General features: G+C 43.7%; 1 protein-coding gene across 1 annotated transcript in view; it reads left to right on the top strand.

Moving 5' to 3' along the window:
- The window catches only part of MEGF8 (multiple EGF like domains 8), a 1779602-nt gene that overhangs the window by 83113 nt on the left and 1680058 nt on the right, over positions 1–16431 (top strand). Inside the window, exons 5-6 of the mRNA XM_044079419.1 lie at positions 3774–3954; positions 8219–8364. Of these exons, the coding sequence (XP_043935354.1) occupies positions 3774–3954; positions 8219–8364 (327 nt within the window). The remainder of the gene's footprint in view (positions 1–3773; positions 3955–8218; positions 8365–16431) is intronic.

The following is a 16431-nucleotide window of genomic DNA, read 5'->3' as shown; positions in this document are numbered from 1 at the left end:
GCAGAAGATACCTACGCTTCAAAGCAGGCTACATGCACTATCAGTTCTCTGCACTGTCCTTTGGCTTATCTACTGCGCCCAGGGTATTCACAAAGTGCCTAGCTCCAGTCTTAGCATTTTCCAGGCAAAGAAATATTCAAATTTACCCATACCTGGACAATTGTCTAATTCCGGCAGAAAGCCAGGACATGCTTATGAATCATCTGGCTTTTGTACAAAGGGTGCTAACTTGTCTGGGGTACACCATAAACGAAAAGAAATCTCACCTGGTACCATGTCAACAAATTATATTCCTGAGAGAAAGCTTGAATACAACTTCCCAGATGGCTTTCCTCATGCCAGAGAAACAAAATTCATTTGACAACCTACTTCAAACTAGTGGCCACAAAAACCCTGCTATCTGCAAGGCAAATACTGCAAGCCTTGGGGTTCATGGCCTCCTGCATTCTTCTAATTCCATATGCAAGACTGCATATAAGGAAACTACAGTGGTATCTAAAATCCTATGGTGTCAACATTCTCAGGATCTAGAAGCAATGATTCCTATCATACCTTGCCTATGGTTAGAGTTCCTTTGGTGGGCAGAGGCCTGCCACCAAAACAAGGAACTATCATGCACTCTACCCCCTGCCACCCAAATTCTAACAACAGACGCATCAGACTATGCATGGGGGGCTCACCTGGCAGGGAAGTGCATTCAGGTCAAATGGAGCCCAAGTCAAATGCACCTGCATATAAATCAAAAAGAAATGTTAGCTGTACAGAATGCTCTGACAGCCTTCAAGGACCACATTCTTTCAGGACAATTAATGGTAAAGACGGGCAACATCACTATGTGGTACATAAACAAGCAGGGGGGGGTACCCATTCTTACCCCCTCTGCAGACCAGCCATGGCACTGTGGAACACAGCCTTGAGCTACCAAGTGCATCTACAAGCTCAATTCCTGCCAGGAAAACTAAATACACTGGCAGACAGACTAAGCAGAAATCTCATGGACCCACACGAGTGGAAACTGGAACCAAAGACTTTTTCAGCATGTTGACAAACTAATGGGGGAGCCAGGATATAGACCTGTTTGCCTCCCCCAAGAACTACCAATTAGACAAATTTTGCACAAGGACCCCCCACAAACAAGCTTGGAAAGTGGATGCTCTGTTTATGCCTTTCCACTCCAAAGTACTGCTAAAGATACGATATTGATTGCACCAGACTGGCCACGCCAACACTGGTACCCTCGTTGGCCCCATGGCACTTGCCTCAGACTCCTACCCTGTTGTCTCAGCAGGAGAACCAGATTCTGCATCCTCAGCTTCAAACCCTGAACTTAGCAGCCTGGCTAATTACCTAATCTCTTCTTTACCATCCCTCAGTAAACCAGTGATGAATATCATTTTAGAGGCAAGGAGGCCTAGTACTAGAAAATCTTATGCTGAAAAATGGAAAAGAATTCTATGCCTGGAACCAATCTCAAGGGATGAGCACAGCAGCACCCAGCTTACCTCAGATTCTACAATACTTAACTGAGATGCTTCACAAGGGCCTTTCTTTTTTCCTCCATCAAAATTCACACCTCAGCCATTTCAGCTCATTATAACACAGAACCTCCCCTCTTCTCTCATCCACTGCTCAAGCAGTTCCTCAGAGGGGCCAAAAATTTAAGACCACCCAAGAGCGCCCCAACTCCAACCTGGGACCTTAACTTTGTATTGGAAAACCTCACTCTTCCTCCATTCGAGCCGGCTGCTAGTGCAGATTTAAAATTCCTTTCTTGGAAAACAGCCTTCCTTTTAGCAATCACTTCAGCTAGAAGGGTATCTGAATTACAAGCCCTTATGGCAGTGGAGCCTTTCATCATCTTTCGTGCGGACTGGGTGTCCCTCAGAACCAATCCCTCCTTCATGCCCAGGGTGGTATCCAGTCTGGCTTTTAATCAGTCCATTCATTTGCCAACCTTCTTTCCTAATCCACAGAACAAGGGGGGAACGGATCCTTCACTTCTTAGATGTGCACAGACAACTTAGATTTTACTTGGACAGGACTAAACCTCAAAGGAAATCTGAACAACTGCTGGTGGCATTTGCTGCAGGGGTAGAGGGGAATGCTATTTCAAAGCAAACCATTTCTAAATGGATATTCTATTGCATTCATTTCTGCTATAAGCACCATGGAAAATCTATCCCACAGGGGATCAGACCCCATTCAACCAGGGCTGCATCTACCTCTACAGCCTTTCTCAGAGGTGTCCCTACCAGGGACATCCTAGAAGCTGCTACCTGGAGTTCTGTATATACTTTCACCAAACATTACCATTTGCCAATTTTCTCTAAATCCAGAGTTGGCTTTGCCACTGCAGTCTTGCAGGGCCTTATAGCTGGTCCTAATGCTATCTAAATTCCTCCTCCCATCCTTAGCTTTGGGAATCTACTGAAATGTGATGACTGCAACAGTGAAACACGAAGAACATAGTACAGTTGTATACACTTACCATAAATGTAGATGTTCGAGTGTATTCACTGTTGCAGTCCTGGTTACCCTCCCTCCAGCCCCCTGACTTTTTTTGGCTATACCTCTACTCTCCTTTACTATGCTTAAAAGCTTTTTGGTGTATTTGCTTTTTTATTGGAGGTATATCCTTGTATATGTTTATATTTATTTTGTTGCTTTCCATTATGGGGGCACCTGACATCTGGGGCAAGAAAAACTGATGTAATGGCATCGGCTGCATGCTTTATACTCCTGACTACCTGACGTCACGGAAGAAGAGACAGCAACTGATGCAGGACCCAAGACTTTGTTAATCAGGCCGACTGAGGGCTACTGCAAGCTGATAACCCAAATGTGATGACTGCAACAGTGAATGCACTCGAACATCTACATTTATGGTAAGTGTACACAACTGTACTTTTCCCACCCTCCTTCCCTTTTGTATCTTCATTCTTTTGATAGACATAAGCTTCTAATGGCGGCTTTTAGCCACCAGGGCCACCGTTACCATATTTACTTGGGCATCTGACTAATTAGGGCAAGAAAAACTGATGTAATGGCATCTGCTGCCTTCCTTTATAGCACTGACGACCTGATGTCAGGCAGCAAGCAACAGCAGCAGACGCAGAAAAACAGTGACTCTGTATTCGGGCCAGCTGAGGGCTACCACAGCAAGGATAACCCAAAGGTGATGACTGCAACAGTGAATACACTGACATCTACATTTATGGTAAGTGTACACAACTGTTCTTTCTTGACAGAATGACATTAACAAGTGATTTCCCTCGTTACAGTATAGGGGCAAACAGGCTTTGGTGATTGGGCAAACACTGAGAAAATAAATCAATAAAAATTGTGAGTAAATAGCCAGCATACTGAAACGGAAAACATTTACAGAGGAGGGGACAATACAGCTACCATTTATATATTAAGAATTATATTACTTAAAATAAGTTTGCTTGCATTGTAGGACTATTATAATGACTTATGAATATTAGTGAATATTATATTTATAGAAAAATCTCTGAAAATGTAATAGTAGTACAGATATATAAAAATCTGCTGAAGGACTTGGTGAAATGTGTAATTCCAAAGTGAATTTAGTTAGACTGACCGCATACGTATGTTGCTTTTAATAATGGAATTACTTACTTGTAGTAGGAACTCTGAATTTTGCTGGTTGGCTTAGCACTCAGAGGGAAAAGTAGCTGTAAAACAGAGGAATACAAAGCTTTAGTGTTATTTGTTGTCACTGCAGTGTTTTTATTCCTTCTCTTTTTATCTAGGTCGCTCTGAAACAGACACGTTCTCTTCATCAATGCACCGTTTCCATCTGCTTACCTGGATTTGGGAGGTAATCTTTCCAGCAGGGGGGAAACCTCCAGCAGCTGCAGGGCATTCTATGGTTTATCATGCTGCATCGCGCTCGTTGATTGTGTATGGGGGGCACAGACCTTCAACTGCACGGTAAGAAAGTAATGCTCTAAATACTCTGAGGGAAGAGAGCAGGTAAATCATAGTGATGGACAGGGAGGAGCATTATATAAGCAACCTGAACAAATAATAATAAAGTTAATGTTTGGGTAGTCAAATGGGAAGCAGCCTGACAGGGAGAGGTTTAAGTAGGGCAGTAACTGTAAGTGACCCATATGAGTAAACATTTTCCAGTCACTGTTCTTTCACTGTTGGATGTCACAAGCTGTCTGTAATTTCAGGCTGTTAAACTGCTTCATATCTTAGTAATATGGTTTAAGGAGGCCTCTGTTGTAGGCTAACTGTTGAGATTGCCTCTCTTATGTTCCTCAGTTGAGTTGTTGTTCTTGTGTGTATATGCATTTGAGGGAATGCACGCCTCCAGTGTGCACACATCACTTTGATGCCTAGAATCTTCAAGCCATGTAATCGTTTGTGCGTCTGCTAAATCATGAGCCAAGACACCTGCCGGCATTGCTTCTACTGCCTATGGAAGAACATAACATCAAGTACTGCCATAAGTGCTAGCATTTTAAATTGGCCACAATTAAAGATGCAAGTAGGTCAAACTCCTGGCATGTTTTGGATCTTATAAGATGGCACCGTTAGGAGTGGCTAGGGAGGGTGTAGGCAAGATTGTTCTTGTATAATCCCCGGCCTATGCTGGAAGACAATAAGAAGATGAAACAAGCAGGGGGTAGACATGAATTACAACCTTATAGAGATAATCACCTCCTCAAAATGGTCTCATTGGGGTTTCTCTGCACTTGTTTGATTGTAAAACGGATGAATTTTAACTCTTCATTTTACTCCCTAATTTAGAACACTCCAAATGACATTTTCAGTCAGAAATCTCTCTTGGACCAGTATCTCTCTGTTTTTCTTTTTCTTTGCAGTTATGTAATCATTGAGATAGAATACATAAGTAACAGGTGTCAAAGCCCTTCAATTGGGGGTAAGTTTCCCTGCTAAAAGTTCTGTGTTATAGTTTGTTTTGTTGAGTTGAAGCTTTAACCAGTTTGTTTTGTCCATTTGAACCTTCAGGTAGTTAAATCTTGATCAAATGTAAGGAGAAGTCTTCTAAAATAGAGTATTACTGGCACCCCCTTAAATACTAAGAGGTCAAGCTTGCATCACTCTTCTGATTAAGTTAACAAAGAGTTGTCCATTAGGAATGTATCTGTAACAGTCACCCGTGGGTCTATCCTGAGATTTTTTATTGCCCACCCCATGGCCACACTTACAGCTATAACTTTTAGATTTGAGATATTTATCTTTAAACTAACAGTAAGATAGGTACAAGAAGCTGTATGTCACAAAGTACACTTTTCTTTTAGAGTATACTTAGAATATAGAGGTTAGGCGAGTAGACAGCATTCTCAACAGCTGCCTTTCCTTGCTCTCTAGGAAAAATGTTGCATCAGTAGTGAAGAAATGCTTGCAAAACTAATGAAGTATTTGTGTTAGAAATGGAATATATTTAAAAATATATATATATATGTGCGAAAAGAATATTGCTCTTCTAGAGCTTTTGTGCTTGGAAGTAGAGAAGTTCAATCTTCTTGCAAAAATGGCCCAACTGCAGCCACCTGGAAACTAACAGCAAAGTGGAAGATTGGATCCAGAGATTCGATTTGTTCCTAATTGCAGGTGGTTCTGCAGAGCAGTTTTAGTGGGAACCATTGAAAATGATTTATTAACTGCTGGGAGCAACATTTTGAAAAATGTCCACATGGGTTGGGGGACAATAAATAGAGTTTGAGGGTACAAAATGACATTTTCTGCCTACACACCTACCCCCAATCACATCATTCAGTTGGCAGCCTTCTTTCCAGACCATAAAAATGGAATGAAACATCCTGCATATCCTCACAGCTTAGATACTGTGTACACAGAACCAGGGAGTCTAGGAAAACAAATAGTTTATTCATCTCCTCTGCTGAAAAGAATGGTGGACCAGTGATCAGGCAAGTTATGACTGAATGGCTCTCCTATGGCATACATTTCCTGCTACTGGTATCAGGGAAAATAATTGGTATGCCCATTCAGGGCTCATAATACCAGGGACACTGCAGCCACTGTGAGATTTTTAAAAAGATCTGAAGCTCAGGCTGTTGTAGAAGTTATTTGGATATTGGTTCACTTTTTGTTGAAGCATTAAAAGCTGTACATTCGTTCTAGATCAAGGATGGGCTATGCTAGGGCAATTCTGCAGGGCATGCTGGACCCCCCAGCCACTGTTATTATTCCACCACCCATACACCATAAAGCTCCTGGAAATTGTCCCAGTAGTAAGGACTACTGCAACAGTGATTTAAATGAAGAACCTAATGCAGTTCTGCAGGTAACGTACCATAGTGGTAAATGTTTGAGTATATCACTGTTGCAGTACCATCTCCCACCCACTAACCCCTGTATTTTTCCAAAGTGTCCTTATATCCTTATCCTTGTGGTGTGCCTGTACCATACTTGCCCTCCCCTTAAGTCTCTGAGTCCTAAGGTCTTGGTTTTGTTTGGCTCTTGGGGCAGAGGTTAGGGGGAATATGTGTATCCCCTAAACACACACATTTTCTCCTATGACTTTCAGCTGCAGAATAAAGGAGGGATGGTTCTTGCTTGTCCTGCCAGTCCTACATTTTATACTCCTGTCGTCCCTAAGCAGTGAATGCCCCAGAGTGGCATAGGTGGATGCCTTTGTTATGCTGGCATGCTGGAGGGAAAAGATGAAAAGGATCCTGAGCTCTGGAAGTCAGGCCGGACATAAAATGAACACCTAGGAGCTAAGCCCCAGTAGAAACGAGTACTGCAACAGTGATGTATTTGAACATCTGTTGTTATGGTAAGCTGTCTAAACAATTGTGCTTTTTAGATCTGGGCACAGCAACAGCATTGAGACAGCCCTTATATTGAGTTGTTAGTGTTCTGATGGCATGAGATTTAGTCTTCATCCTCCTTGTTCTGTCTGCATCATTTAACTCTGGGAACTGCATTATGTTGCATGTGTACCTTAATTTTGGTCTTTCGAGCGGTGTATTCATGTGGTTTGCCTCTTAACTCTTGGGATCTTGTTTACTCTGCGTATTTGTTTGTTAATTCTTATGGTAGTCCATGTGTGTGTGTGTGTGTGTGTGTGTGTGTGTGTGTGTGTGTGTGTGTGTGTGTTTGTTTGTGTGGGGGAGGGGGCGGCTTCTGGACTTAGTATTGGCACCATTGCTATTTGTGATGTATGTGCTGCCTCTTTGAGAGGTCCTGCAAGGGGGCATATTTGATACCAGTATTGTACTGGCCATACTCAACTGTACCTTTCCATTGCTAGGAGTCTCTGTTTGACTTTACAGCCAGCCTTGAGGACTGTGTGGAGACCATCCTTAAATTTGTGCTTGATGATCAACTGAAGCTTAGGCCAGTAAAGGCTGAGGAATTGCTGTCCATCACATCTACCCCTCCCAGTTATTGTACCTGGAGGGAATATAAGCGGGATCCTTTGAAAAGATGAACATTAAAGATCACTTATCAGAACACTGTATCCCCATTTAAAATTATTGTCAGGTCTGGAACCTTATTCTGTCTGCAGACTTGTAGTACTAATTTGTGCACTGGTATTAACTTGTCTAGACTGCTACAGTCCCTTTTACATCAAGTTTTAGACAATGATGCAATATATCTGCAAAATGTGGAGAACCCTTTAGTAAGGTTGCTAGCCAGGCCATCTTGATGATGTCATATTACTCCTTGTTTGTGGCATCTGCACTGATTGCCGGCTGCTGCGGAGTCCATTATTAATGTTTTCATCCTTTCATATCAGGCACTATGTGATCTGGGTCTTGCTTATTTAAAAGATCTATGGTTTCCTATTCTCTGGCTGGGGCCCCTCATGACATTAGGTGAGATGCTGCTGGTTATTCCATGGGTCAGAGTGACTTGCAACATTCATCAGATTATCTTCTGTTAACTCTGCTGCAGCTCTCTTGAACTATTTAGTTTCATAGATTTGAATGTCTGACTCAGGCATTTTATTAAGGAGGTCCTTAAAATACTATCTCATTAAGAAGGCGGCCTTCATTCCTTCAAGATTGGTATGACATTTTACATTTATGATTATTTTCATTTTTATGCTGTTTTTTTTCGCTAGTTTTATGTTTGTATGTTTTTTTTGCCACATTCAGTTGATATGCATTTTTTGTGCAATGTTTAGTAAAAGGTATTTTATTACTTTCAGCATGTGCATAAATTTATTTAATGTTGTCTTTCTATTTAGTTTCAGCATACGGGTGAATATTACAGATGTTTTCCATGTGGATGCCCATTTTTGGACTACCCTGAAATCCAAGCAACCACAACATGGGCCACGAGAGCGTGCATTCCACTCAGCCACTGTCATTGGAAACTACATGGTGGTTTATGGTAAGTGGAATTATTGTAGTAGGTATGGCTGCTTGTTTAAATAGTTGTTTAAGTAACTTGCTTGCTCTTGAAATTTGCTTTGTTTCAGCCACCCTCTGCCAGTCACTCACTCACTCACTCCTATAACCTCATGTTTATTCAGTGCCCTTTCCCCATTTATATTTTTGCTCTGAAAATTAAAATGCGTTCATTTTCCTTTGAAATTCTAATTTAAGTTTTCCATTACTTGCAGTACTTTACAACTTTTTGTTAATCTTCCTAGTGCATAGTGTAGTGTATACAGCTTATGAATAAGTCAGTGTATATAATGTATCTGAGCATGTGAATGTGCAGGTGGAAAAGACCATGTCCATGTGTTTCTTTTTAGCTGTGGACTAAGCAGTGGCTCTGTAGCTGGCCATATTCTGTTTTTCCTTTCATCTGTCCAAGCACCCTTAAACCTCCTCTTTTGAACAACACTGTCCAGTACTCCTTGCGGTATCATGTTCCAAAGCTTTGCCATGCCTGTTTGTGAAACCGTTCATAGGTTGATACTAGGCTATCTGCCCTAGGGCATTTATAAGCCTAGCCAGAGTGTGTTTGGCTTTCTCCACCCTTTTAGATTTGTTGACTGTGCCTCTGTATAGTAGGTCACAGAAGGTAGCCCTTTTAAGGTTAGTTTACTGTACCTCTGTCAAGCAGGGACACAGAAGAGATCCCAGGGGTAAACTTACGATCTCCCATCCACTCGTCAAGATTTCTCTTGAAGTGGGCCAGTGAGGGGCTCTGCCTAACATGGATTGGGATTTTGTTCCAGAGTGAGGGGAGCCTCTGGGATATGAATCTGTCCCTCCAGCATGTCCTATTTATTTCTGTGCTGAGGTTCAAGTCCCTGGTGCGTGTAGCTCTAAGGGATTTGGATTTCCTGAGGTGAAGCATGTCCATTAATTCTGGGTTGGACATGGCTTTATACGTCTGACACAGATCGCCTCTGAGTAGGCGGTACGCAGCTGAGTAGAGCTGGAGTTTCTTTAGCCAAACTGCATAGGGCATCTGTTTGAGCCCCTTGATCCTCTTGGTGAGATACTTTTGGGGTCTTTCCAGTTGCTGAAGGTGTCGGGTAAGGTACATCCCAAACGGGGCATTGTACTCAATTATGGGCCTGATAAGTGATGAGTAGAGGGGCACAATGACCTCTCTTGATCTAGATGTGAACCCTTTCATGATAAGGTGGGCTATATAGAAGGTCTTTCTAACCACTTTGGCAACGTGATTGTCAAAGGAGAGATTGCTGTCTACTTGGGTCCCCAAGTCCCTAATTACTTCTTCCGTACTTAATGGATTACCACCTATGTGGTAATTTGTGGGCACTTTGTTTTTCCCAAAGGGGATGACTATGCACTTTTTGGCATTTAGCTTTAGGCCATGGCTCTGGCACCAGTTATCCGTCTCTGTGAGACCCTTTTGGAGGATGCCTGTGTCAGTCGGAGAGTCGATTACAGCACCCAGTTTGCAGTCATCTGCGAACTTGGTCAGCCATAGTCCACCCGTGTTAGCCTGTACCTCGGAGAAATATATACCGAACAAGAGGGGTCCCAGGACTGAGCCTTGTGGGACACCACTTGTAACTGGTTTAGAGTCTGACATGGCACCTGCTATTCTGACCATGTGGGTTCTATCTCTGAGCCAGTTTGCAACCCATCTTGTGACATAGGGGTTAATATTTAAGCAGGTGAGCTTATTTATGATGCCCGAGTGGGGTATTGTGTTGAAGGCTTTTGCGAGGTCCAGGTAGGCTGTGTGGACTACCTTCCCTTCATCTATGGCTTTGGTAACTGTTTCAAAGAAGTCGACCAGGTTCAAGAGGCAAGATCTGCCCTTAACAAAGCCGAATTGGGTAGGATCCAGTGTCTGGAGGTTCCCAATGTCTTTGTTTATGATTTCCATGATGATACATTCCATAGCTTTGCAGACCAGGCTAGTCAGGCTTATAGGGCAATAGTTTCCGAGGTCTGTTGTGGCACCACCTTTGTGAAGTGGGACCACTGTTGCTGTACGACATTCCTTGGGAACATATCCTGTGGTAAGCCTGAGATTGAACAGTGACTTTATATGAGGGTTTAGTTCTTCTTGGAGCTCATGTAAGATGCAGCCCGGGACACCATCTGGTCCCATTGATGCTGTGTTTTTTGCTTTGGAGAGGGCAGCTCTCACCTGTGCATCTGTGATCTCAGGAAGGCTACACTCTGTTGGGATAGACATTTGCTTTTTTGCGGGGGAAGGGGGGGAGAAGTTTGCACTGAACTTTTCTGCCAGGATGTTGGCAATGTCTGTGGGTTTAGTGTATTTTTTGTCATTTTGCACTAACTCAGAGCATATCTGGGAGTTGCCTCCCAGGTTTCTGACATAACTAAAGAAGGCCTTGTGATTATCTTTAGTGTCTTGTGCAATTTTTCTTTCGAAGCTGGCCTTAGATGATTTTATGAGGGATCGTAGTTTCTTGCTAGTACTGATCAGTGACGCCTTCCCTTTTTGGGATTTTGCTCTGTCATGTAGTAGCTTTCTCCTTCTGTTGTATAGCTTATTTATGGCCGGGGTCCACCAGATAGGTCTCCTGCCTTTGGAGGAGTGAGTCTTGGTTTTATTTAGGATGGCATGCTCCATGCATTCCTGTAGGTGTCCATAGAATGCTTTTGTAAAGGATTGTGCATTTTGGGCCTTATTTTCCACAGGCCCGGGGGCTTTGAAGGATTCCACCTCAGTTTTGAGAAGTGTGAAGTTTGCTTTTGAGAAGTTCTTCACCGTGGTTTCCTTGGCTAGGGGTGGGGATGGAATATGGATGTCCAGTGAGATTTGTTTATGGTCTGATCTGACCAATAAGGGGTATAACTCTGGTGTGGAACATAGAGACCACATGTTGGTGATGACCAGATCCAATATGTTTTCCCCTCTTGTGGGAGTGGTGACCAGTTGTTTTATAGCATTTGAGTTTATAAATTCTAGGAACCGTTGGGCGAGTGTGTTTGGGCTTGAGTAGTTTTCCCAATCGATGTTTTGGTAGTTGAAGTCACCCAATATAATAGTGTTTGGAGAGACCTTCATATTCTCCAGTGTTCTGAGGAAAGCCGAGTGAGGTTCCTTTGTTTGGGAGGGTGGTCTGTAGCAGGCTACAAACTGAAAGGCAGATGTTCATCATCACACTTGGGTTATCCTGTCATCAGGCGGTCCCGCAGTTGGCCGGAATTCCAAAGTCTTGGTCCGGCGTCGGTTGCTGTCACCTCTTCCCTGACGTCAGTGCGCCAGGGGTATATATAATGCAACCAACGCCATTTTCTCCAGTCTTTCTTGCCGCGCTGTGCCCAAAGCAGAAGCAGTTCGCAAGTGCCAGTCGGCCGACTCCTGAGATTTTCGAATTCGAATTTCAGACCGAAGTCTTCTATAAAGCTAAGTACCCCGTTGGGGAAACTTTTCTTGCCTCAGACCGATGTCAGAAAAAGTTAACAATTGTATTTCTTGTGGGAAGCAAATACCTCATAAGGACTTTCATTCTTATTGCATACCTTGCCTAGGCCCAGACCACGACGTCACTACTTGTCGGTTTTGTGCTAGGTTTAATAAGCATACTATTAAAAGACGCTTTGATTTCGCACGACACTACTTCGGTAGGAAATTTAACTACACCATGCCGTCGGAGCAACTGACTACCGGCGTGCACAAAAAATGAAAGGATAAGGACAGACAGCCCATGCCTAAGCCAGATTCTGAGGCCTCGGCTGAGCCGGTCTCCGGTTCTCAGTGAGGCTCTGACGCAGCCCCTGACTACCGCAGATCTGGAACCCGAGACCGCTATGGAATTTTTGGCGGAATGCACCAGGCCGACGCAGCCATTTAGTTTAGGCCCTACCGACGACATTGCTACAAAGGACGTCGGTGCTACAGAAACGCCACCGGTTTCTGAAGGCGTTTTCAGACCGACGACCCTCACCATTAAAACGTTTTCTAAGATGAAGACTCCTCCTAAATCTAAAAGGACTGCACTTCAGTCTCCTGTTCAAGGCCCCATGCCTAAGAAACAGATGCTCAAAATGACTGAAGATTTGATTTCTTTAATCAGGGGTTCCCAGCCCTCTCCTGACAAAAGGCCTAGACAAGAGGAAGATTATGCATCCTCTGAACAAGTGTCCATTTCTTCAGACTCCTCTGAGGACCAAGATTACTCCTTCTCTCCTTATGAAGATTCTGATGCTGAGGACTCTATTCCCTCAGCTTCTCCTCCTGAAGACTACTCCTTTGGGGAAACTTTACACACTATGAGGGAACATTTTCACTGGGAAGTTCAGGACTACTCTGACTCAAAGAAAAGGCTCAGAGAGTTTCTTCTACTCCCCCCAACACAGACCACTTGCCATCCCACCAGTTTTGGACATTGTGGATGATGTTTACTTAGAATCCAGTTTGAACCCAGACTTTCTACCTCCTGCTCCGGCTAAGCCTGACAGATACTAAAGAGTGCCCGATTCCCACAAATTTCTTTACAAAAGCCCTGTAGCTGATCCAGAGACTATCTCCCAGGGTCCCAAGGGGGCTAAGGCTTCTATGGCTAAAAACCCAGTTCCTTCTGAGAGGGATTCCATAGCACTAGACAGGTGGGGGAAAAAGGTTTACACCTCAGCCACACTAGCTATGAGGACACTGAATTGCCAATTTCACATACTTGAGTATCAGCAATTCCTAATCTCTCAGTTAAAGCAAAGAATAACCACTCTCCCAGAACAATCTGAATTGAAAGAAGTACAGGATATGTTGCACGCCACTGAGCAGGTGGGCAAACATACCTTACAATGTGGGTTTGATTCTCTGGAGGCCTCCTGCAGAGCAGCTGTCACTGGGTCTGTTATACGTAGGCATGCTTGGTTAAAGGAACAAAATCTGCCTGATCATGTTAAAGCAAAACTACTAGATACTCCCTTACAGCAGGATGTTCTTTTTGGAGTTAAAGCAGAAGAAGTTTTAAAGAAAATGGAGGATAAGGCAAAATCTATGCAGACAGTCAAAGATTTCCTACAGGTACAACCCCCTCGCTTCAGCAGAAACTGGCCAACAAAACGTTGGTCCTTTCCAGCTACTGACAGACCACAGAGGGGTAAATACAGACGTCCAAGGGGCAGAGGACAACCACAAGCCCAGTATAGACCACGCCAATGGGGCACTACAACACAGAAGGGAGGAGAAGACAGGTCCCAATCCACCAGAAGGCAAACTCAATGACTTGCATCTCATCTGACCAAGCAATACTCTCTTGGCAGCCTCCTTGGGGGGGGGGGGGAACTAGCACTTTTTGCAGACAACTGGCACATTGTCACAAAGGACAAATGGGACCTAGGCATAATTTTACGAGGATACAGATTCCATTTTCACACCTTGCCAATGAAAAGAGGAATGCCAAACCTGCCACAAAATCAATGGTCAGAGGCACAAAAGCAAATTACAGCTCTCATGGACATGAGAGCCATTCAGCTGGTACCTACTCGAGAGCAAGGCCAAGGATTTTACTCAAGACTCTTTCTAGTGCCCAGAAAGGACAATGCCTGGAGACCAATTCTGGACCTTTCAATTCTAAACACGTACTTACAAGTACCCAAATTCAAGATGCTAACACTACAGCAGCTACTTCCCATGTTGGGCAAGGAAGCATGGCTAGTAACGTTGGACCTCAAGGAGGCATACCTGCATGTCCCTATCAGACAAAGTTGCAGAAGATACCTCCGTTTCATTGCAGGTTCAACCCATTACCAATTCTCTGCACTGCCCTTTGGCTTATCTGCTGCGCCCAGAGTCTTCACAAAATGCCTGGCACCAGTAATTGCATACTGCAGACAAAGAGGAATTCAAATATATCCATACCTGGACGACTGCCTCATCCAAGCCGAAAGCAAAGACATTCTCTTACATAATCTGGCCTTTGTAAAGCATTTACTAAACTGCCTGGGGTACACAGTAAACGAAAAGAAGTCAAAACTAGTACCCTCACAAAAAATCACATTCCTGGGTGCCAGCTTGAATACAATGGCCCAGAAGGCTTATCTTACGCCAGACAAGCAACTACAACTGACTCAATATTTCAAGACAATGGCAACAAAGACCCAATTAACTGCAAGAAAAATTCTGCAGGCCTTGGGCTTCATGGCATCTTGCATACTAATAATACCATTTGCAAAGCTGCATATGAAGAAATTACAGTGGTACCTAAAAAGCGTATGGTTTAACACAGCCACAGCTTGGACACAATGATGTCTCTCATTCCCTGCCTACAACAGGAATTTCTATGGTGGTCACAGGCATGTCACCTCAACAAGGGTCAGCCTTTCACCTTGCCCCCAGCCAGGCAAACTATCACAACAGATTACGCCTGGGGGACACACATGGCAGGGCAATGCGTTCAAGGCCTATGGACTGCGGATCAAAGAAATCTGCACATAAATCAAAAAGAGATGCTTGCTGTACAGAAAGCTCTGACAGCCTTCAAGGATCTATTACATCCAGGACAACTTGCAATAAAGACGGACAACACCACAGTAATGTGGTACATAAACAAACAAGGGGGTACACATTCCTACCCTCTATGCAGGCAAGCAATGATCTTATGGAACACAGCTCTGGCTTACCAAGTTCAGTTATAAGCTCATTTCCTGCCAGGACAGAAGAACATATTGGCAGACGACCTCAGCAGAAACATCAAGGATCCCCACGAGTGGAAACTAGATCCACAAATATTTACAATGATAACTCAAAAATGGGGCCTTCCAGACACAGACCTGTTTGCCAGTCCTCAAAACTATCAACTAACAAAATTTTGTACAAGGCCATTTCACCATCAAGCTTGGAAAGTGGACGCTCTCTCTTTCAGTTGGAAAAACCTGACCGTATATGCCTTCCCTCCATTGCGTCTCCTCACAAAGGTTCTTCTGAAAGTCAAAAAGGAGAGACCACGACTGATTCTCATAGCCCCAGACTGGCCACGCCAGCACTGGTACCCACTATTGAGAAATATGGCCCACAGCCCACCATGGATATTGCCTCAAATCCCCCATTTGCTCACACGACAAAACAATCAGATTCTACACAGTCAGCTCAAAACTTTAAATCTGGCTGCATGGCAAACCTACTAAACATCCAACCAGCTCCTCTTTCCCAAGCAGTTCTGGATGTTATTCTGGAAGCCAGGAGGCCAAGCACCAGGAAGGCTTATTCGGACAAATGGAAAAGGTTTTGTGCCTGGAACCAAGCTAAAGGCCAAGACACAATTCAGCCTCACATGTCTCACATTCTACAGTATTTAGCTGAGATGTTGCACAAAGGACTTTCTTTTTCCTCCATTAAAATCCATGCTTCAGCTATTTCAGCTCACTACAACACGGATCCACCTTTATTTTCACATCCTCTTCTAAGGCAGTTTCTCAGAGGGGCAAAAAACATTAGACCACCCAGGAGAGCTCCTACACCAACATGGGATCTCAATTTTGTTCTGGAAAAACTAACACTACCTCCCTTTGAACCAGCTTTCTCTGCAGATCCTCAGTTCCTATCATGGAAGACTGCCCTGCTGCTAGCAATAACTTCAGCTAGAAGAGTCTCAGAGCTACAGGCACTAATGGCAGTGGAACCTTTCCTAATTTTTCATCAAGACAGAGTTTCTCTACGAACTAATCCTTCCTTTATGCCTAAGGTGGTTTCCAGTGTGGCTTTAAATCAAACCATCCACTTACCCACCTTCTTCCCAAATCCACAGAACAAAGGTGAGAGACTCCTGCATTCCTTGGACATTCACAGGCAACTTTGTTACTACTTGGACAAAACTAAGGCTTTCAGAAAATCTGACCAGCTCTTTGTATCCTATGCTACAGCTTCTCAAGGGAAGGCTATATCAAAACAAACCATTTCTAAATGGATAGGTCATTGCATACGTTTCTGCTATACCCATCATGGGAAACCAGTCCCTGCTACCATTAGGTCTCACTCTACCAGGGCAACAGCTACTTTTACAGCATTTCTCAGGGTGGTTCCAACCAAGGAGATTTTAGAAGCTGC

The sequence above is a fragment of the Protopterus annectens genome, chromosome 8.part0, assembly GCF_019279795.1.
Source record: "Protopterus annectens isolate FY-2018-M chromosome 8.part0, PAN1.0, whole genome shotgun sequence".
Taxonomy (NCBI): Eukaryota; Metazoa; Chordata; order Ceratodontiformes; family Protopteridae; genus Protopterus; species Protopterus annectens.
This window is presented reverse-complemented; position numbering and strand designations above follow the sequence as displayed.